This window comes from Emys orbicularis, chromosome 19 (genome assembly GCF_028017835.1).
Source record: "Emys orbicularis isolate rEmyOrb1 chromosome 19, rEmyOrb1.hap1, whole genome shotgun sequence".
Classification (NCBI taxonomy): Eukaryota; Metazoa; Chordata; order Testudines; family Emydidae; genus Emys; species Emys orbicularis.
The window spans coordinates 19626479-19647509 of NC_088701.1; the positions used below are offsets into that span (position 1 = coordinate 19626479).

Sequence of the window (21031 nt, forward strand, 5' to 3'; positions counted from 1 at the left end):
CTGCCCTGTGCTCTCACCGGCTGTCCTTTCGGAGGAGGGCGCCTGGGGCTACTCCACATCTCCTGCACCTGCAGCGACCACCCCCTTCCCCTGAGCGCAAGGACTGAACTAAGCCCTAGTGCCTCTAGCCTGCTTGAAGCTAAAGGTTCAGGCCCACTGGCTTAAGGGCAGTAGTAGAAAAACCTCTCTCCCCGGGCTAGGAGGGGGGAAGCTGGGTTAGTGCCAGGAAAACTGGTACCTGTGTGCAGCTAATAGGGCCCTGGAGTTGAAATGAACAGGTGTGGGGTTGTTCCCAGCCCTAGAGGGGTGCCCATGTGGGGTTTGGTGATAAGAGAAAGTCTGGAAGGACGTTGTGTGCATTTCCTCATTTTGGCAGCTTCCCATGCTCAAAAGCGGAACCTCCCTGCAACCGCGTCTGCTTTCCTGACACAAACAAGCGTCAACTCCCACAAAGGGTGTGTGTGTGTGGGGGGGGGAAACCACACAGCACCAGGAGAGCCAGCCCCAGCTGCTGCTCCACAGCCCATGGGAGAGCGAAGGGCCCAGCTCGGAAGCCCTGTCAGCAGGGGGGCAGGGAGGGCTCCGTGGGACAGAGGCTGCAGTGGTGGAAGTCAGAGAGAATCAACGGGCAACGCCACCCAGTCACAAACAGCACCTATGGCCACATCCTGTTACACCGCTGACAAACGCAAGGTGACGATTCAACAGAAATTGCCACAATGCATTACACCAATGCTCCTGACTGATAGCGATTACGGCCCCCGGAGGACATGTCAGACCCTCTCATAGATAACTAGTCAACGACATGCCAAAGAACCAGCAACTGTCTTCTAATCCCCAGCCCCGCACCTCCTGGCCTAACCCCCGAGGAGGGTTGGTACACACTATCAACCAGCTGAGCTCCTGTAACCCCAATTAGCATTCACATTAACTGAGCCTGACCCTTTTCAAAAGGAAGCTAAAAGTCCTCCGCCGCATCTTGTGACAGAAAGTTCCAGGGGTTAATTAAAATCCATAGTTACCATGGTGACAGCAGACGTTTGGCCCTTTAGCTACTTGGGAGAAGTTCTTGGTTTGCTGAAGCTCAGAGGCCAAGTTTGTGTTAGTTGTTAGCTGTATTATGGTAACACCAAGGAGCCCATTTGCTACAACGTTTTCTAGCATGATTAGTGATTGCAGGCATCCAACACGGGGTCTGATGTCCAGAACATGGAGTATTTGCTCTCTCAAAGCAAGGGCCCTCGAAAGAGCCAAAGTTCCCAAAAACCATGACTCCCCTTTTTCATAAACCTTAACCATATGCTATAGGGGCTTTTTTTTTGGTTTTTCTGCACTACTGCTCAGGCCAGGATCCAAGGCCCTAGAGTGAACTAAGATAAGAAGCAGAGTAGAGTTTAGAAAAGAAAAAAAAACACAAGATTTTATTTAAATACTCTAAATAGGTCACAAAGGAACAGACACCACACTAATGGTAAAAAGATACAAGTTTATAACATCTTATAAAAACTACAGTTTAAAAGTGATTCTCATTTATCTCCTCAGTAACACACGCTCCCCCCCACCCCACCCCCAATCGCAAAATAAGTATATTTAAAAAAGACAAATAAGCCATGGGACTTTCCAGATATCACTCAGCTCGGATTCACTAACACAGGAGAGTTCTTGGTCCATCTGTCAAAACAGTAGTTCTGGGACAACTGGGGGCTACTTCCCGCCTGCCTTCAGGGATCAGTGTCACGCCAGTGCAACTGAGTTCGTTCTGCCATCCCCTTCTTGTTCACACACTCCTTGACTCAAGGGCAGGCAGGCGCGTGTATAATCTCTCACCCTTAGCCGGCAGCATGGTTTCCAATCCCTGGCCTTCAGGGGCGCATGCCAGAAAACACCCCTCGCTGCAGCCGGGCATGTGGTTCTCTGGCTGGGTGATTTTTAATGCTCACGAAGTGGGGAAGGAAATTATCCTGGCTGGAGATGGGAAATGGCATGATCAAGGTCTAATGATGCACATTAATACAGCTAGCCTCTTCCCTGGGCCGTTCCAGATACAGGCCTCACCTGAGCACAAATCAGACCGGAGTCTGGTGAGCTTGTTATGCATGCACACTAGAGAGCAGGGTCCCATCTCTGAAACACACAGACACTGTCCCCTTCCCCCCCACCCCGCCACCAGATGCGGGCTCATGTGGATACGGATGCTACAGGAAAAATTAGCTTTATATGGGTGCACAAGGAAACGAAGTGCCCATCTGCACCCCACTCCAGAGAACCAGCCAGCCTGACGCCGCTACTCATCTGCTTTTCAGCCATGGAGGGGCTGGGGACAGCTGCATTACGGTGGTGCAGTCACACTGGTGCAGCCATGCCGTGACAGTAAGGGGCTTGCAAGAGCATGGTTTACCCTAGCTTGAAAGCAGGGAAAGCTCCGAATTGCACCAGAATAATATGTTTACACTGGAGGGTTGTATTGTTTTAACTTACACTCCCCAGCACAGATGGGGTGCTGACACACCTCTTTGCTACAGCAAGTTAAAAGCCAATTTTAAACATCGTCTTGTGGGTGTTACCAGAACTGACACGTTTTCAGTAGATGTATTTTGGAGCGCTGGTGCTAGCCAGATTGCCCTTTTGCACCCAGCTCAGACAGGGAAACTTTTGTTTCTAGTCAGTTTCAGTTGTGTTCCTTGTCAGTTTCACTGCCCCCACCTTTCTCATGCGATTTCGGCTGCAAACCAGCTAGCAGCATCTAAATCCTTAGAAGAATAAACTCATAGTCATGAAACATCTCCATCAATATTACTCTTTATCCCTGGGTATAGCTCCTCAAGGGCTTGTGTATAAGGGGACACTAAGGAAAATTAATCTTAATTAAAGGTGTGAATTTATAGTGAATTAGTTAAACTGCATTAAATCCCTGTGTGAATGCTCTTATTCAGAATTCACGTGGTCTTAATTCGATTTATCTTAATTCACTTTGGAATGTCATGACAGGTTACTTCTAAGAGCATTTAAAAATAAAAAACAAATGTTCAAATCATCGTAAGTCACTCATTTATGGATATAAAATTTAACACTTTTTCCATGCATCAGCTGAGGGGGATTGCAGAGCACGAGTGAATCCAATAAGCCTCTTAGACCTGTACTTTTTACCGGGAATCGAAATACCTCTGCCGAGATCGTTTAGAAAAAGGCAGACCCAGCTGCAAACAATTTGACCTTCAGGCTTCAAGACAGCGGCAGCTTCTATTGTGCACTGGCAACCTGCAGTGTCAGCTAGACAGATGAACCCTTTGTATAGCACACGGTGTGCACGCATCAGCTACCCAAGGAAAAGGACTGTCTGTAGCCGCAGTGACACCAGCCGCTCTGCAGGAGCTCCTCACCACCAGGCCAAAAAACAGCTTTTGAGAAAAACCCCCAGCCACATAGATCACACACGCATCAAAACTCTGCAACACTGAACCCAAGGCAGCTTCAGGCCCTCAGACGTTCTGAGCAGCGAGGTTCCCACCCATAATTTAGGGGTCTCTGCCCCAGACCACAGGTGTTTCATCCGCTATGAAAGTTCAAAACCAAGAGTGAGTTAGTTTGTCCTCTAAACCAGCCTCTGGTTTAACCGAACCAACCGTTTGCCAACACCCTTTTGCCAGTAGTCCTACACGATAGCTTGTACTGCCCCCTTGTGCTGGGCAGAAGTACTGCCAGATTGTAACAGGCTGCCAACCAATGTTCACGTCACAGCCAACGCCCCAGGCTCCACCGTCAGCAGTTTTACACAGAAGATTCGTGTTCCAATAGTAAAACTTCATACTTCTCTCTGCAAAAGCGAGTCAGTATAATTAGCGCAGGGAGAACACAGATACTGAGCAGTACTTTGGGCAAAGTCGGTGTCAGAGCTGGGACTAGAACCCATGACCTTCTGACCTCCAGTCGAACGCCTTACTCGTTGGGTGGGGACTGGAGAATAAATAGTGACACCAAACACACAACGGGACATCCCATTTCAGCCATTATTGCCACGGGGCACAAGGAGCCAGGGCTGGACAGCAGATCAGGCCTGTTCGGAAGAGAATCTTAAGTCTAGGATTAAAGGCTTTTCTGGTGACATTCTCCAGGCCAAGATACTTCACGTTAACAGTGATGCCACCTCCAGGCTTTCAGTGTTGACCCCACCCATGAAAGCCAGTTCTACAGACGTGAGACACAGTCAACGAGGTAGCTTTTAAAAAGCCAGGATTTCTGGGGGCCCAACAGAACGACAGGCCAACTCTCCGCAGGAGCCAGATACTAGTCCCACAGCTGTGCTGAAGATCAGCGATGCTGATGTTTTGACGCGATAAGGGGCTAGATAAAGCTGCATGTCACTGCTGGTTTCAGCTCCCTTCACCACAACATGGGGGCGTGGGAGGCAGGGAATCTCCTTTTACCAAATAAAGAGGGTCAAAAGGTAGAAAGAGTCTTCGCTTCTCTAAAGGAACTCTCAACTTTTCCTGCCCCTCAAATTCCATCATCGGTGAAAGAGAGAGAGCAGGGAAAGACTCGTGCAAAAGTGACTTGTCTCTCCTTCTCAATCGGCTTTGACCCGATGGGACCAGCTAGAATGGTAATCACCAGTGGTTTGCCTGGAAGCTGCTTCCATACAACACTCCCTCGACCTTACACCCCACTGCCAGGTTGCAAGGCCCAGCATCATTCAAACAGCCGTCCCCTCTCCAGCCCAGGACAGCTTAGGCCACGAGCCTGTGGTGGAAGCGTCCTGAACGTCTCCTTCCCTGCTATGCCAACCCAGGCGCTGGCAACATGGAACTCCCAGCTGAGAAGCTAGCCAGTCACCCATCCCATTGCTCCCCACAACAGAGCCACAGACACTTTGCCTAGTGTGATTCTGAGTGACAGAATCAACGGGGCTTTCAGCGCTTCCTTGAGAATATGCCGCAGCCTAACAGACCTCACAGGCGCCAGCAGCCTGTGCTTTGATTCCAGACAACACCCAGAAGCTCCAGACGTACAACAGGGTGTGATTTTCTCGGGCAGGGAGACTGAAAAGGAACAATTCTAAGTCGAGGCTGCAGGGGCCTGGCAGAGAATCACGCAAATGGCACCGAAAATGAACCATTCCGAAACGGTCTCAAAGAGGAGCCTTGGCCTCTAACAGGCAGCAGGAGCTGATCACGCGGCGTGTTCGTTACGACGCTACTCTTCCATCCTGTGCGGTTACAAGCGGAGCCTGCGTTTGTCTGACAGCGTGGGCAGGCCAAGAGGTGGAGGATGCCCATTTAACCTCTTCCAAATCTCTGCGGCAACAAAGCATGTTAGAGGCAAGCAGGAAGTTGGACCATTGTGATTTCAGGGTCTAAGGAGCTCAGGTGCCCTGAACTCTCAGCTCACGATGGATTCAGCGGGAAGGGTAGTGTTTGGCACCTGGGAAAGACAATTCACGCTACCAGGTTCTACTCTAGCCGTTCCCCAAAGGAGACCGCAGTGCATATGCGGATGCGGTACTGCGCCGGGGAGAGATTTGGATGAAGGGCACCGCTCGAGTAAAGCATTCATACTGGTGTATCCAGCATGCAGGTGCAGAGAGCACGCTGCTGTCAAAATTCTACAAAAGAACCAACCAAGGATGTGTCAGGCCAAGCCAGGCTGCCCCGTCCTGTGCGGGGGGCTGTGGATCAGACACAGAACTCTGTTCTCTTTGGAAACTGGCTTTCAGTCCCATCTTTGAGGGCCGGGGGAAGGCAGAGCAGAATCTGGCAGCAGGATGCGTTGCAAATCTCCCCTGGCAGAGTGTCTCTCAGAGATATATGGATGAAGGAAAAAAAAAAATCCAAGATGGAAATCGGAACGGGTTTCTATCTTGGATTGGGGGGGGAAGGAAGAAGAGAAGAGGATGAGGAGCAGCACCTGTGGGGGAAGGGAGTCTGAAGGAACCTGGAGACCCAAAGGAATGTAGCAGCGAGATAAAGAGAGACAGAAGATCACCTTGCTAACGTTAGCAGCGTCCCTGCTGGCCTAAGCTAAACGTCGGCAGTATCTACCTTCGCCGGGCGAGGCCAGGCTGCACCAGTGCGGCGTGCGCTCTGCTGCTGGGAGAAGCTGCTACAGAAAGGATTTTATTTCGGTACGTAGCTAGCTACACGGAGGGCAACGGGGGGGGGGCGCATGATTTGAACTAAGTGGCAGAGCCACTGACATTTTAGAGCATTGGGGTCATTTCCCAAGGGCGCTTTGCTCCAGTGTCACTGATGCTCAGAAAGCCGAGTCCAGATTCTCGCTGCCCTGTGTAACCTTCCCCTGTGCCCTGCTCCCCCCTGCCCCAGAACAATTACCAGGACACCGAGTGACATCTTGGAGCAGAAACAGGAGCTCCTGACCTGCAGTGATGCCAGCTGCTGTGCCCAGAGACCAAGCTTAGCTAGACAGCTAGAAGCCAAGCTAGACCCAGGCGATGCAACCAGGGACATCTGGGTGGGGCTCTCAGAAGAGCACTGAGCAGGAAGTATCCAATATACTGCTGTCGCTGCAAGGGGAGTGGGAGCCAACGCGCCGACATGAACAGCCTCTTCCTTCCCTACACATTTGTTCCCAGCCGGGAAAGGTCTGATCTTTAGTTGACACTAGCTGGGCCTGAGTTTTCAGAGGCAGGGCATGACCGTGCGTTGGGAGCCAAGAGGGGGATTTGGGGAGGCAGAGTCGACGCTTTGGTAACAGTCTTTTTCTGGCCTGCAACAATCAGGGCTCCTGAGAGTGGCTGGGGAGCCTCACCCCCTCCCTCATGCTCATGGTTTCTGTTTCTTCCACAGGAGGAAGTTTAACTGCCTTTCCCTGCAGGTCCCTTGAGCTGTTTCTAGCTCCCCCTGAACTGCGCAGTTGCTCCTGGGCCACGGGAGAGTTGCCAGAGAGAAGATCACAGTTTATTTAAGTGGTTTCCACCCCCAAGTAGACAGGGCACCGATTTAATGGAAGTGAAATCCGAGAGTGGGTTAAATTCCCCCCAAATCCAGAACAGACACTGCAAAGATCCATTCCTGGCCGGCCCTCGGGGTCAAACACAAAGGGGTGGATCTTATCCCAAACTACAAAGCAACTGAAAGCCTTCCCGAGTGTGACCCAAACCCGGAAGCGTTTGAGGCAAGCGCATTTCTGAGAAAGCCAGATTATGGGCTGCTGCCATGAACCAGACTAGGATCTGAATTCCAGGGGGAACAGGGACGTGCGGTAATGGGATCACCCCAAGCATCCTCACATACACACACACTGGGGCCAAGGAAGGAGGGCAGCCTCTGGCAGAAGCCGGTCCCCACAGCCATGGGCTGTATACCCCGAAGCACTGCCTGTCATCAGGGGTTTGTGTGTTGCTAAGAGACACGTCCAGACAGTGCCACGCGGGTTCACCCGGGCGATGTATACAGCAGCAGCTCACACAACACCATTTCATAGGACACTGATCGCACCAGCTGCTGGGTGTCACAAGAGTTTCAACTGAGTCCCCGCAACCGCTCCCCTCCCCCCTCCAACAGTGCGCTCTCCTCCCTCCCCCTCCAACGTCCCCCGCTCGTTTCTTGAGGTGGAAAGAGCAGGAGGAAACTCGGTTACAAAATCAGACGCCCTAGAAATAAAAGCTCCGCAGACCTCATAACCAAGCTCTCGGCTGAGATGAGTTCCTGCATTTCACACCTGAACCAAAATCCTCCACAGCTGCCGCTTATAATCCACTGCTTTGTTGGTCTCTTCCGGTGAGACTAGTTAAAAAAAAAAAAAAAGAGTCCAAAGAACAACACGGTTGATTTCCACCCCGCTGTATTTCATACCTGTGAGCTCTACCTGGGCGGGAGCAGGTCGATCAGGTGATGGCAAGTGTTAAGAGTTTGAGGGGAGTGTAGCGAGCTTTGCCCTGTTGTCCCCCGAAGCCTTTCCTGAGAGGCAAATGGTGATACTTCAAAAACAAACCAATGGAAAAGAAGGTTTATACACAGTTGCCTGTGGCTTCTGCTGGTTGGGTCGAGATTCCAGATCATCCTCATCTTATTTACAGTGTCAGGACCCCATCTGAGAGTCTAGGAGAGTCCTCAGCTCTGTCCCCCCCTTGGCCGGGGGAGCAGGAGCAGGCAAAACCAGACACAGAAAACTGAAAATCCTGTCCACGTCCTAGCTTCTCCACCACATCGCCCTGGCTCCTAAAGCAGCAGCTGCGAGTCAGGGGTTTTGGTCTGGCAGCCCTGGCACATTCGTTTGTGTCTAAGCAGCCGATCTGTCCTGGAGAAGCTCTGCGAGAGATGGAGAAGAGAGAAGGGCGTTATTGCGCCATCAAATCCGGCCAATAAGAAAAGCACCAACGCAGGGCAGTGTGTGCTGCTGGAGTCTGTTAGGGGAAGGGCAGGAGCGCCCTTCGGAGCTAGGAGACTCCTAGAGCAGCAAGGCAGGGCTAGATTCTCTGCTCAGCACAGGGAGCTGGGTGCTGACCCCAGCCCAAGTTATAGTAGTCTGAGGGCTGCTCTTGCTTACACAACTGCTGCCTAGGGTCACTCAGACCATTGGTTTTCAGACCATGGGTCGCGGCGGCTCTGGTCAGCACCGCTGAGCGGGCCGCTAAAAGTCCTGTCGGCGGTGCTGCCCGGCTAAGGCAGGCTAGTCCCTACCTGTTCCAACACCACACTGCACCCCAGAAGCGGCCAGCAGCAGGTCCATCTCCTAGGCTGGGGGAGGAGGGGGGGGGCCACTGGGCTCTGCCCCTGCCCTGAGCACCGGCTCCACACTCCCATAGGCCGGGAACTGGCCAATGGGAGCTGTGGGGGCGGTGGTGCCTGCAGATAAGAGCCACTTGCACGCCTCCGCCTAGGAGCCGGATCTGCTGCTGCCGGCTTCTGGGATGCAGCGCAGTCCGCCGTGCCAGGACAGGTGGGAAGCCTGCCTTAGCACCCCCACTGCGCCGCTGACCGGGAGCTGTCGGAGGTAAGCCTGTGCCGCAACCCCCTGTCCCAGCCGTGAGCCCCCCCAAACCCAGAGCCCCTTCCTGCACCTCAAACTCCTCATCCCTAGCCCCACCCCAGAGCCTGTACCCCCAGCCCAGAGCCCTCACCCCCTCATGTACCCCAACCCCCTGCCACAGCCCAGAGCACCCTCCCACACCCTGAATCCCTCATTCCCAGCCCCACTCTGCAGCCCTCACCCCCGAACCCCAACCCTCTGCCCCAGCCCTGAGCCCCTCCCACACCCCAACCGCCCCATCCCCAGCTCCATTGAGTTGCGGGCATCAATTTTCTTCAACTGGGTTGCCAGAAAGAAAAGTTTGAAAATCACTGACTTAGGCAATGGAGAATTAGCACAGCCATGTCCCATCCCCACTCCCTACACCAGCTTTTAATTCCCACTGGATGGGTCCCTAACGTCTGTCATGGGAATTCCCCACTGGCTGTTTTCAGCCAGAAGCCAACCTCTTGAACAGCACAAGGGGCTGGACCATAACCAAGAACCTGCCCAGCGCCCAGCCACGCTGCTCAGCTGAGCGAGTCGGTGTCTAGAGAGAAGACACAGCCCCACGTGGTTGAGCAGCTGGCTGTTCTGCACTGCTCTGCTGGGTGGGAGCCCAGAGTCTAACCCAGCTCTGACACCGACTCTGCAAGACAGCTGGGCCAACGTTTTCCATGCGTGGCTACGAACTGGGGGTGCCTCTGTTTTGGGGGAGCCATCCCGGGCCGCCTGATATTTTAAGAGCTGCTGAGCATCTGCAATCCCAGCACAAGTCCAGGAGGGCTGGGGGCGCTCACAACTCCTGTCTCAGGTCATGTCGGCACCCTAAAAGGTAGCGATGTCTGACCTTAAACCCTTCGCAGTCCCCTACTTCCCAGGGGGCTGTGGAAGGATTTGCTCACGGCTCTGCAGCGCTAGGAAGATGAGCCGTGCTCCGTAGGCCCTAGGCAGAGATCTGCACTGCTAGGCCCAGACCAAAAGCAGCACCAGGCAGATTGGACCGGGCCAGATCGAACAGCACAAATTCCCGGCAAGCTCTCGTCCAGGCTGTTCGTAGGAGGACCGTGGTTCCGATAGGAAGGAAGTGGCTTCCCCCACTGTGCGCGCACAGATCGGAGTGCGCTAGCTCCCCGTGATAATCCCGCTGTCCTGCTCTAGGAAACCACGGAGCCCAGCAGCCTCCCCAGCACAGAGCCTGGGCTGATGCCTTGTCCCAGGAACGGGGCATCTCCTCCCCACGCCCAGCCGCTTCAGGAGTAACCCTTGCAGGGCGTGGGCGGGGGAGTGTCTGCAGCAAAGCGACCCCGCCCCTCGCTCTGTGGCATGCCTGGCCAGGGTGGGGGGTTACCTGCATGCAGCGCTCACACTGGTAGGGCTTTTCGCCGCTGTGCACGCGCTTGTGGCGCTCCAGGTGGTACTTCTGGATGAAGCGCATGTCACACAGATCACACTCGAATGGCTTCTCACCTGGGGAAGAGCAGAAGGGGCTGTGATAGGGAGGCTTGTACTGCCCACTGCCCCCCCCCCCCCCCCCACTCCCAGTCCACCCCAGTGGTGGCACGGAGCCTCATGCCACCACCTGGTTCCGAATCCCCACTGCCCTGCACGACCCAACCTTGCCCTAGACCCCCACGCCAGTCTGTCTGGCTTGCATCTCCGCCCTGGTCTCCTACTGTGCCCCCCTCCCCACTTACCCGATCAATAATGCCACTTTGAACCCCCTCTCCTCTTCATTTCCCTTTCCTAGTCCTGTCTCAGCGCCTTCCTCTGTGCTACCCCTTATACGTGGGCAGCTTCTTAATCCATCTGCAAAGCCGCTGCCTTCTCCCCGTTCAGAAAGATCCTTCACCAGGCTGGTCGGCATTAACTGATCAAGAGGTGCATGCCCCACAGCTGAGTAACCATCTGATCTTGTGGCCGCGGCGCTTCGTCGCTGCACCACATGGGAGTTTCCCTTGAAAACTCACCAGGGCAGGGACGGATTTAATCCTGCCCGTCATCCCCTCTGCACAGTCTGTTTGATCCCCCGCTTTTCTCTGGTGTCACAGCCCCACCCTATTCTACAGCTCACAGCTCTCTCCACCTCGCCGCGAGCCGGGCTGTTCGGGACGAAGCAGCAGAAAAGCAAAGAGAGAGGCAGGGGGATAGGGACAGAAGAGCAAGGATCTTCCACCATCATGATCCAGGCTCTCAGCAAGGAGCGGCTCATATGGCAACAGCAGCTTCCTCCTCGTCAGATCCAGTGGTAGGAGCTAGAACGCAATGCAATGAACGCACCACTTTTAAAGGCAGCGTTCGCAAACTCTGCACCCAAGACCTATTATCCAGGCAGGTACATGTTCTCATTTAAACATCGCTAGGACCCTAGTGCCCTCTTGCAACCTTTCTGCTTAAAGAGCCGAGCAGTTTGATCAACAGAGCCCCCGTCCCCACTGGAGCACAGTTCAAGTTACAGACGCAGCTGGAGTTACGGATCAGCCTCTCAATGCGTCACCCCCTGTTCTGCTTCTGAGCCAGAAGGCCCACACCAGCCATCGGCAAAGCAAGACCTTCGCTCTCCTGGCTCTTTACCAGTGTGGATGAGGATGTGTCTCTTGAGATGGTAGCTGCTCCGAAAGGCTCCGTAGCAATGCTCGCAAATAAAGTTCTTGGGGATTCTCAGCTGGAAGGAGCCGTTCTGCTCAATCACCATCACCTGCGAAGCACAGACAGACCCTCACCGTTCCAGCGCACGGCACAGCGAGCACATAACACTGCTCTAGGGTCAGGTACTGGGAGAGGTCTTCACCCCTCCCTACCCCCTTCCATTTGGTGACGTCCAAGCACTCTTGTGAATGCTTCAGGCAGAGACCATTTTTGTCATATGTCTGTGCGGTGCCTAGCACAACAGGACTTCGGGGCCCCTAGCCACTGCGTTAAAGATTGTGAAGCACTTTGAGATCTCCTGATGAAAAGCTCTACGTAAGAGGAGGTACCATTATTACTGCTACAATATAAATAGTTTAGCCTCCCAATCCTCCTAGAAGGGAAGACAGAAGATGAAGACACCGAGAGGTTAAAGGATATGTTTGTGGCCATGCAGCAGGCCTATGGCAGGTCCAAGGACAGAACTCGGGAGTTCTGATTCAAAGGGTACGTCTATACTTACCCGCTGGTTCGGCGGCAAGCAATCGATCTTCTGGGATCGATTTATCGCATCTTGTCTAGACGTGATAAATCAATCCCGGAAGTGTTCGCCGTCAACGCCGGTAATCCTGCTCCGCGAGAGGAGTAGGCGGAGTCGATGGGGGAGCCTGCCTGCCGCGTTTGGACCCGCGGTAAGTACCTTTAAGTTCGAACTAAGATACTTCGACTTCAGCTACGTTATTCACGTAGCTGAAGTTGCGTATCTTAGTTCGAACTGGGGGCTTAGTGTGGACCAGCCCCAAGTCCCATTGCTTTACCCACAAGAGCACTCTTCCCATTTTAGCAGAGATTCTTCTTGCAGGTGAGACGGGCTCAGTACTGCAGGGAGAACTAGTATCTGCCACAGGACGTGAGTTCACATTTTGGTTTGGGGGTATCGTGTCCACCCCCCACCACCACCTTTACCCCAGTGTCACTCTTGGAGCCTGTGAATCCATTTCTTGGCTGAAAGGTGCTGGGCCCTCAAGGCTGAGCAGTGCAATGGCGAGGAGCCGGATGCCTGAGCTGTGTGAGTGTTTGGAGCCAAACGCCTGAAATCCGCTGCTGTCTGAGATACAGGCAGCAATGCCAACAGCTCGCTCAGGAAGAAGGGTTGGCCCTGAGCGTGGTAAGACTTCATAAGGCAGCCCCGTCTGCCCCGCTCCTCCCTGACCATATGACGGACGATTACCTGCCTTTTTAATGGTCTTTTTTGGCTGTGATGCTTCTGCCGGCTCTTCCTCTTTACGGCTGCGAGATTTCTCGCTCTCCTGGCGGAGACCCTTAAGGAGAGAAAATAGGGGTCAGTTCTTTCCCTGTGTGCATTTCCAGAGCCCCTTGCCCCCAGAACCCTCTGGAGATGCCCTGAGCCGTTACATTTAGACACCCCTTTCTAGTCACGTCAATGACAGTAGGTATGGGGATGGGGCAGGATCAGGGTAGAGATAACACCTATAATAGCTCCCCCCATACCAGCATGTTCGGGCTGTTCCCTCTCTCTCCATTCTCTGTCTGCTTGGAGCTCTGTTTTGGCATCATCTTCTTGCTGGCAACAGTTGGCACGAGGCACACCCCAGAGAGGCCCTCGCAGGCCAGGAGACTCGCCTAAAAGACAAGACAAACAACCATGAAAGGTGCAGGGTTGAGTTGAGCTTAGCCAGCCATAACCTAACCAACCACTGCCCAAACATGCCAGTGCCCTCTAACAGAATGAATTGGGCATATTCAGCCACATGTGCAACTACACCACCCTCTGGTGGCTGGAGGTCTACAAAGAGGGTTTATAAATTAATATTACTGGTAGCTAACGGGAGAGTTCCCTTGAGCTTAAGAAGTGCAGTGTTTTGGGAGCAAGCATTCCAGTTTTGTGGTGGTATGTGTGCAACCATGTTGGTTGCATATGCTTAACCTCCTGTTTAATTTAACCGATACTTCGTTTGATCAGAACTATATTGTTTGCATTAAGTATCGACTTCTACCCGTTATCACTGTGGGTCACCAAGGGCTCTGCAGCCCATTCAGCTTGACAGTCACCTCCCTGTGACGTTGCATTCCTGTTAGAGATGGGAAAATTGGGGCTCATTACCTGAGCCATCTTGTCTGTCTGTCCTCAACAAACGGATTGTAACAATTCTTTAGCCTTAATTCTCTCCCGGGAAAGAATTTTACGATTAGAAAGATTTTTTTTTTTTTTTCAGTTAATCATTTTTTGCTGGTCTTGTCCAGTACCCTCCACTTTGCCGACATCTTTCTGGATTCTGAGAGCCTGGAATTGTGTGTGGCGTTCTAAGGGTGTCTTCCCCAAGCACTGCCGAGAGCTGGAGAAGCTAGACGGGAAGGTAACTGACTGCACCGCTTTTACAGAGGAGTCATCCCAACCCTAGCCCTGCTTCTGGATGGATCCTGGATAAAGGGAGTTGATCTCCGTGCCTCGATATCGCTGCAGACACTTCTCTGGTTTAATCTGAGCCTGTGAGTAATAAAAAAAAAAAAAAAAAAAAGAAGCATAACTGAACCAATTGATGAGGGACGGCTAGAGAAAGAAACTTCTATATCAGTGTGCCAAAGCACCTTCATTCAAAGAGAACCCAGGCAAAATTCATTGCTTAAGGCCACGTCTACACTACCCGCCGGATCGGCGGATAGTAATCTATCGGGGATCGATTTATCGCATCTCATCTAGATGCGATAAATCGATCCCCGAATCAACGCCCGTACTCCACCTCGACAGGAGGAGTAAGCAGAGTCGACGGGGGAGCCGCAGCAGTTGACTTGCCGCCGTGAGGACGGCCAGGTAAGTCGAACTAAGATACTTTGACTTCAGCTACGCAAATAGCGTAGCTGAAGTTGAGTATCTTAGATTGATCCCCCCCCAGTGTAGACCAGCCCTAATATTAGCAGAGGTTTTGCTGGAAGGTGAGAAGAGACAGAATACTCTCTCTCTACTGTTTACGAGCTTCTCTAAGCCCTGTGCAAAGTTAGCCTTGACAACAACATTTTGCAGATGGGGAGACAGACAGAGAGGTAAAGTGACTGGCCCCAGGTCACACCGAGAGGAGAATCCAGGAGTTCTGACTCTCAGTGATCTGCCCTAACCTCTAGGCCATGCTCCCACCCCAAAGCTGGGAAGAGAACCCGGGAATCCTGACTGCCACCTTGTGTTCAAACACACCCCTTCCTTCTTCCAATACCGGCATGTACAGAAAGGCTGCACTGGGTGCTCTCTGACATTAGTATTTCGCAGTTCAGGAGAAAGTGTTTAGACATCGTAACTTTCTATTCTTAGAAACAGGAAGCATAAAATCTGACACTCTGTAGTGCCATCTGTCTGCTCCGTGATGCTGCATGGAAGTACAGGGAGGCTGCGAACGAGCAAGCAGGAATGAGCATAACTGTGGATTGTCATTCCTGTCCATGCATGCACAAGTGGAGTGAGTGAGCAAGTTTGCGATTTGCCGGAAGATCACCACACACCTTGGTGTGAACTACTATGAGTGCGGACACACAGGGCAGCAGCACAAGTGAGGTCCGGTGCATGAATCGGAGGAAGCAGGCACCACAATAGGTGCTCAGTGTAGCATCCCAGAGTGCACACTGGGTAAGTGTGCACAAACACCCAGCTTGTTGCAAGCTAAATTCAAGTGCCTCTGCAGCATGCTCGTGCAATAGCCCCAGCCTGTGGGCAAGTGTGCAAAACCACAGCATGGGTGTGCAAGCACGCAGCTAGCCCAAGGCTGGGACCCAAGAGGGCAACGTTGCAACCTGTGCTTGTGTCTGAGCGTGCAAGGCCTGAGCACGAGTGTGCACACAAGCGCGTGGGGGGGGGGCGGGCAAGGCCCAACGCCCACAAGTGTGCAAGTCGCACCCCCGAGCGTGCAAGCCACCGCGCACGCGGGTGGGTGTAAGTGTGCAAGCCACAGCCCCCCGAGCGTGCAAGGGCCCCGGCGCGAGCGTGCGAGCGCATGCGCGCAAGGCCGAGGCGCGCGGGGGTGCAAGGCCGAGCCGGCCCCGGCCCCCTGAGGGGTGGGGCCCGTTGGCCCCCAGGGCCCGCGGCCCGTCGGCTGTGGGGTCCGTACCTGGCTCGGCCGCTGCGGGCTCCGGGCTCCGCCGTTGCCTCCGCGCTCTCCCCCGGGAGACAAGTTTACAAACAGCGGCCCGAACCCTCTCGGCCGCCGCCGCTACCCCGGAACCGGAAGCGCTTGGCACAGGGGTCACGTCCAGTCCGCCCGGGCGGGGCCGGCGCGTGCGCACGGCCGCTCCTGAGGCCACCCCTGCCGCCATCTTGGTGCAGGTAAGTGAGCGGGAGGGGGCTGTTACCAGGGTAACCATGAGTAGTGGGGAGGGAGATGCTGAGGCCTCTGGGGCTGGGCTCTCCTTGGCCCCAACATAAACTCTTGGGGGAGGGGCTCTCCCTGGCCCCACCCCAATATACACCCCCCCCCGGGGGAGTGGGCTTTCCCTGGCCCTACTCCAATATACACCCCCAGTGGGAGGGGCTCTCCCTGGCCCCACCCCAATATACACCCCCCCCACCGGGAAGTGGGCTCTCCCTGGCCCTACTCCAATATACACCCCCAGTGGGAGGGGCTCTCCCTGGCCCCACCCCAATATACACCCCCCCCACCGGGAAGTGGGCTCTCCCTGGCCCTACTCCAATATACACCCCCAGTGGGAGGGGCTCTCCCTGGCCCCACCCCAATATACACACCCCCCCCCGGGAAGTGGGCTCTCCCTGGCCCTACTCCAATATACACCCCCAGTGGGAGGGGCTCTCCCTGGCTCCACCCCAATATACACCCCCAGTGGGAGGGGCTATCCCTGGCCCTACTCCAATATACACCCCCAGTGGGAGGGGCTCTTCCTGGCTCCACCCCAATATACACCCCCCAATGGGAGGGGCTCTCCCTGGCCCTACTCCAATATACACCCCCAGTGGGAGGGGCTCTTCCTGGCTCCACCCCAATATACACCCCCAGTGGGAGGGGCTATCCCTGGCCCTACTCCAATATACACCCCCAGTGGGAGGGGCTCTCCCTGGCCCCACCCTAATATACACAGCTGGGAATTAGGGAGATTTAGCTTTCCCCCCATCAAATATACACAGGGGATTATGCCCCACTCCCATCAGTGGTGAACTGGGGCACCTGATCCCACTGAGCAGCCCCAGGGCGTTGAGGGGGGGGTCCTTTGCACCCCAACCCCTCCCCACCATCAGGGGGTGAAAACAAATACTCTTTCTCTGTGGAGAGGAATCTAGACATTTGGGAGATACCCCATCTTGCAGCCCTGTGCTGCAAGGCAGGGAAGCAGTCCTGGGCTCCCATCTACGGTGCCCTGAGAAGCAGGTGTTGGCTTTGTAGCATCCCTCTGTGGACCCCCCCAGAACCTGGGACTAAGGGGGATCAGGATATGGAGTTGTACTGCTGGAGTGTAGAAGGAAAAGGGGGGCTTTTCTTACCCCTTCCTGCCAGGGGGTAAGGTTGGGGTAGGGTAGATCGGTCATTGAATCAGCACGTTGCTCCCAGTCCTGCATTTTCCACAGTAATTAGCACGGGCCTAACTTTTCTCCCGCTGACGTACCATTGATACACTGAGCGCTCTGGGAAAATTTCACCCTGATTTGCTATTGGTTCTGATTTCTTTCCCTTGTGTCACTTCCCCCTCATAATATCCTTTGCAGCTCCAATGCCCCAGTCAGCTCTTCCTCTGGTGACTCCTGTTCTCTATGTGTGTCTATTTCACCTGAAGAAGATCTTAAAAGGCTTTGCAAACCTCCAGGAAGAGCCACAACCCCTCTGCCAGGTAGGGCTGTGTTGTTATCATCCCTGATTTACAGATGAAGAAACTGAGGCACAGAGGAGTGATGTGATTAGGGTCACGCAGCGAGTCAACAGGAGTCTGGCCTTGTTAGAACATAAGAACGGCCATACCGGGTCAGACCAAAGGTTCATCTAGCCCAGTATCCTGTCTACCGACAGTGGCCAATGCCAGGTGCCCCAGAGGGAGTGGACCAACAGGCAATGATCAAGTGATCTCTCTCCTGCCATCCATCTCCATCCTCTGACAAACAGAGGCTAGGGACACCAATCCTTACCCATCCTGGCTAATAGCCATTAATGGACTTAACCTCCATGAATTTATCCAGTTCTCTTTTAAACGCTGTTATAGTCCTAGCCTTCACAACCTCCTCAGGTAAGGAGTTCCACAAGTTGACTGTGCGCTGCGTGAAGAAGAACTTCCTTGTATTTGTTTTAAACCTGCTGCCTATTAATTTCATTTGGTGACCCCTAGTTCTTGTATTATGGGAATAAGTAAATAACTTTTCCTTATCCACTTTCTCCACATCACTCATGATTTTATATACCTCTATCATATCCCCCCTTAGTCTCCTCTTTTCCAAGCTGAAGAGTCCTAGCCTCTTTAATCTCTCCTCATATGGGACCCATTCCAAACCCCTAATCATTTTAGTTGCCCTTTTCTGAACCTTTTCTAGTGCCAGTATATCTTTTTTAAGATGAGGAGACCACATCTGTACGCAGTATTCGAGATGTGGGCGTACCATCAATTTATATAAGGGCAATAATATATTCTCAGTCTTATTCTCTATCCCCTTTTTAATGATCCCTAACATCCTGTTTGCTTTTTTGACTGCCTCTGCACACTGCGCGGACATCTTCAGAGAACTATCCACGATGACTCCAAGATCTTTTTCCTGACTTGTTATAGCTAAATTAGCCCCCATCATATTGTATGTATAGTTGGGGTTATTTTTTCCAATGTGCATTACTTTGCATTTATCCACATTAAATTTCATTTGCCATTTTGTTGCCCAATCACTTAGTTTTGTGAGATCTTTTTGAAGTTCATCACAGTCTGCTTTGGTCTTAACTATCTTGAGCAGTTTAGTATCATCTGCAAACTTTGCCACCTCACTGTTTACCCCTTTCTCCAGATCATTTATAAATAAGTTGAATAGGATTGGTCCGAGGACTGACCCTTGGGGAACACCACTAGTTACCCCTCTCCATTCTGAGAATTTACCAGTGTGACAGTGCAGGGGGTAGAACCAAGTTTGCTCGACAGAGCCAGCATGCCAGTACTACTGGTGCAAGGTTGGCTTCGCTTCAGAACTTTTGTACTTCACAAGTAAGCTCACACTCCTCAGAGCGGGTGCTAGCTGGGTCTGTTTTGAAAGTTGAAAGAGTGGATGGGGAGGGGGAAAGTGCTTTTAAAGTGTCTTGCAGCCTGAAAACGTCCATCTTTTGACACTCAGAGACAGGGTCTGGGTTTAAATCTGATGGAAAGTGCTGATAGCTAATGGCTCATGGTGTCCAGTGTGTTATGATTTTGGTGGGTCTCAGAGCTTCTCTTAGGTAATAATAATAATCCCTAGCTTTTATCAAGTGCTTTCCATCAGTAGATCTCAATACAATTTACAATGCAGGTCAGTATCATTACTCCCATTTTACAGATGGGGAAACTAAGGCATAAAGAGGGGAAGTGACTTGCCCGAGGCGATCCAGCAGGCCAGTGGCAGAGCCAGGAATAATAATAGAACCCAGGTTTCCTGAGTTTCAGTCCAGCACACATTGCCTCTCTCAGTGTTCATGTCACAAAAGCCTCCGGCACAAAGGGCACTAATTAGTGTCTTTCTTGTTACTCTTATTTATGAATTAATGATTAATTAATAATTAATCACAGAGAACCAGGGATCACCCAATGAAATTTAAAGGCAGCAGGTTTAAAACAAACAAAAGGAAGTACTTCGTCACATAATGCACAATCAACCTGTGGAACTCACTGCCAGGGGATCTTGTGAAGGCCAAAACTATAACAGGGTTCACAAAAGAATTAGAGAAGTTCATGGAGGATAGGTCCTTCAATGGCTATTAGCCAAGATGGTCAGGGATGCAACCCCATGCTCTGGGTGCCCCTAGCCTCTGACTGCCAGAAGCTGGGAGTGGAGGACAGCAGATGGATTACTCAGTGATTGCCTGTTCTGATCATTCCCTCTGAAGATTGGCCACTGTCAGAAGACAGGATACTGGGCTAGATGGACCGTTGGTCTGATCCAGTATGGCCGCTCTTATAGGGCATCACTTACGGGACTAAGGCAGATCTCAGTTATGCTAGGTACTGAACAAACAGAGAGTAAATAGTCCCTGGATGAAGCAATGGATGGACTAGGGAGACAGAACTCCCATCCCAGTCCTAGACACTGCCTTCCGTGATCAGGATGGCTGGACGCACATGAACGGAGAGCAGTGGGCTGGGGCAAAGCATACCCTGCTGCTGCCCCTGCTGTACCGGGCGGTACTTTCCACCAGTGCTAAATTATTATTATTATTATGATTGAACATTTGTACTGTGGTAGCACCCAGGAGTTCTAGTCACGGAGCAGGATCCCACGGCACTAGTGCTGTACAGACCCAGAACAAAGAGGCCATCCTTGCACCACACTTTTAAAAGAACGTGCATCCAAAGGGATTTTTGCCCAACATTCCCTGTGCATTGAAAAATCCCCCCACTTTAGGGCGGGGAGGTGGCAGCTTAGGGACTCACTGTTCCCTGCGAAGCTCCTAAGAGAAAGGTGGGTGCATAACTGGCTGGATAACCGTACTCAGAGAGTTGTTATTAATGGTTCCCAATCCTGCTGGAAAGGCATAACGAGTGGGGTTCCGCAGGGGTCTGTTTTGGGACCGGCTCTGTTCAATATCTTCATTAACGACTTAGATATTGGCATAGAAAGTACGCTTATTAAGTTTGCGGATGATACCAAACTGGGAGGGATTGCAACTGCTATGGAGGACAGGGTCATAATTCAAAATGATCTGGACAAATTGGAGAAATGGTCTGAGTTAAACAGGATGAAGTTGAACAAAGACAAATGCAAAGTGCTCCACTTAGGAAGAAAAAATCACACATACAGAATGGGAAGAGACTGTCTAGGAAGGAGTACGGCAGAAAGGGATCTAGGGGTTATAGTGGACCGCAAGCTAAATATGAGTCAACAGTGTGATGCTGTTGCAAAAAAAGCAAACATGATTCTGGGATGTATTAACAGGTGTGTTGTGAGCAAGACACGAGAAGTCATTCTTCCGCTCTACTCTGCACTGGTTAGGCCTCAGCTGGAGTATTGTGTCCAGTTCTGGGCACCGCATTTCAAGAAAGATGTGGAGAAATTGGAAAGGGTCCAGAGAAGAGCAACAAGAATGATTAAAGGTCTTGAGAACATGACCTATGAAGGAAGGCTGAAAGAATTGGGTTTGTTTAGTTTGGAAAAGAGAAGACTGAGAGGGGACATGATAGCAGTTTTCAGGTATCTAAAAGGGTGTCATAAGGAGGAGGGAGAAAACTTGTTCACCTTAGCCTCTGAGGATAGAACAAGAAGCAATGGGCT

The 21031-nt window shown here is 52.4% G+C and overlaps 1 protein-coding gene across 1 annotated transcript; it reads right to left on the reverse strand.

The window, feature by feature from the left end:
• Nucleotides 1-7605: 7605 nt before the first annotated feature.
• Nucleotides 7606-15831, reverse strand: ZNF740 (zinc finger protein 740). Its single transcript, XM_065419529.1, has 7 exons — nt 15708-15831; nt 13718-14101; nt 13105-13236; nt 12828-12914; nt 11539-11662; nt 10316-10434; nt 7606-8264 (listed from the first exon to the last, which is right to left on the reverse strand). Exons 2-7 carry the CDS (start codon nt 13724-13726, stop codon nt 8175-8177), a joined length of 561 nt encoding a protein of 186 aa, XP_065275601.1. The 5' UTR covers nt 13727-14101; nt 15708-15831; the 3' UTR covers nt 7606-8174.
• Between the last annotated feature and the right edge of the window lie 5200 nt (nt 15832-21031).

What these genes read in the sequence shown, in the direction of transcription:
- ZNF740 (XM_065419529.1), bottom strand. An exon ending in GGAACAGCCCGAACATGCTG is followed by an intron (nt 12,915 to 13,104) that starts GTATGGGGGGAG and finishes TCTCTCCTTAAG; the next exon opens with GGTCTCCGCCAGGAGAGCGA. An exon ending in CAAAAAAGACCATTAAAAAG is followed by an intron (nt 11,663 to 12,827) that starts GCAGGTAATCGT and finishes TGTGCTTCGCAG; the next exon opens with GTGATGGTGATTGAGCAGAA.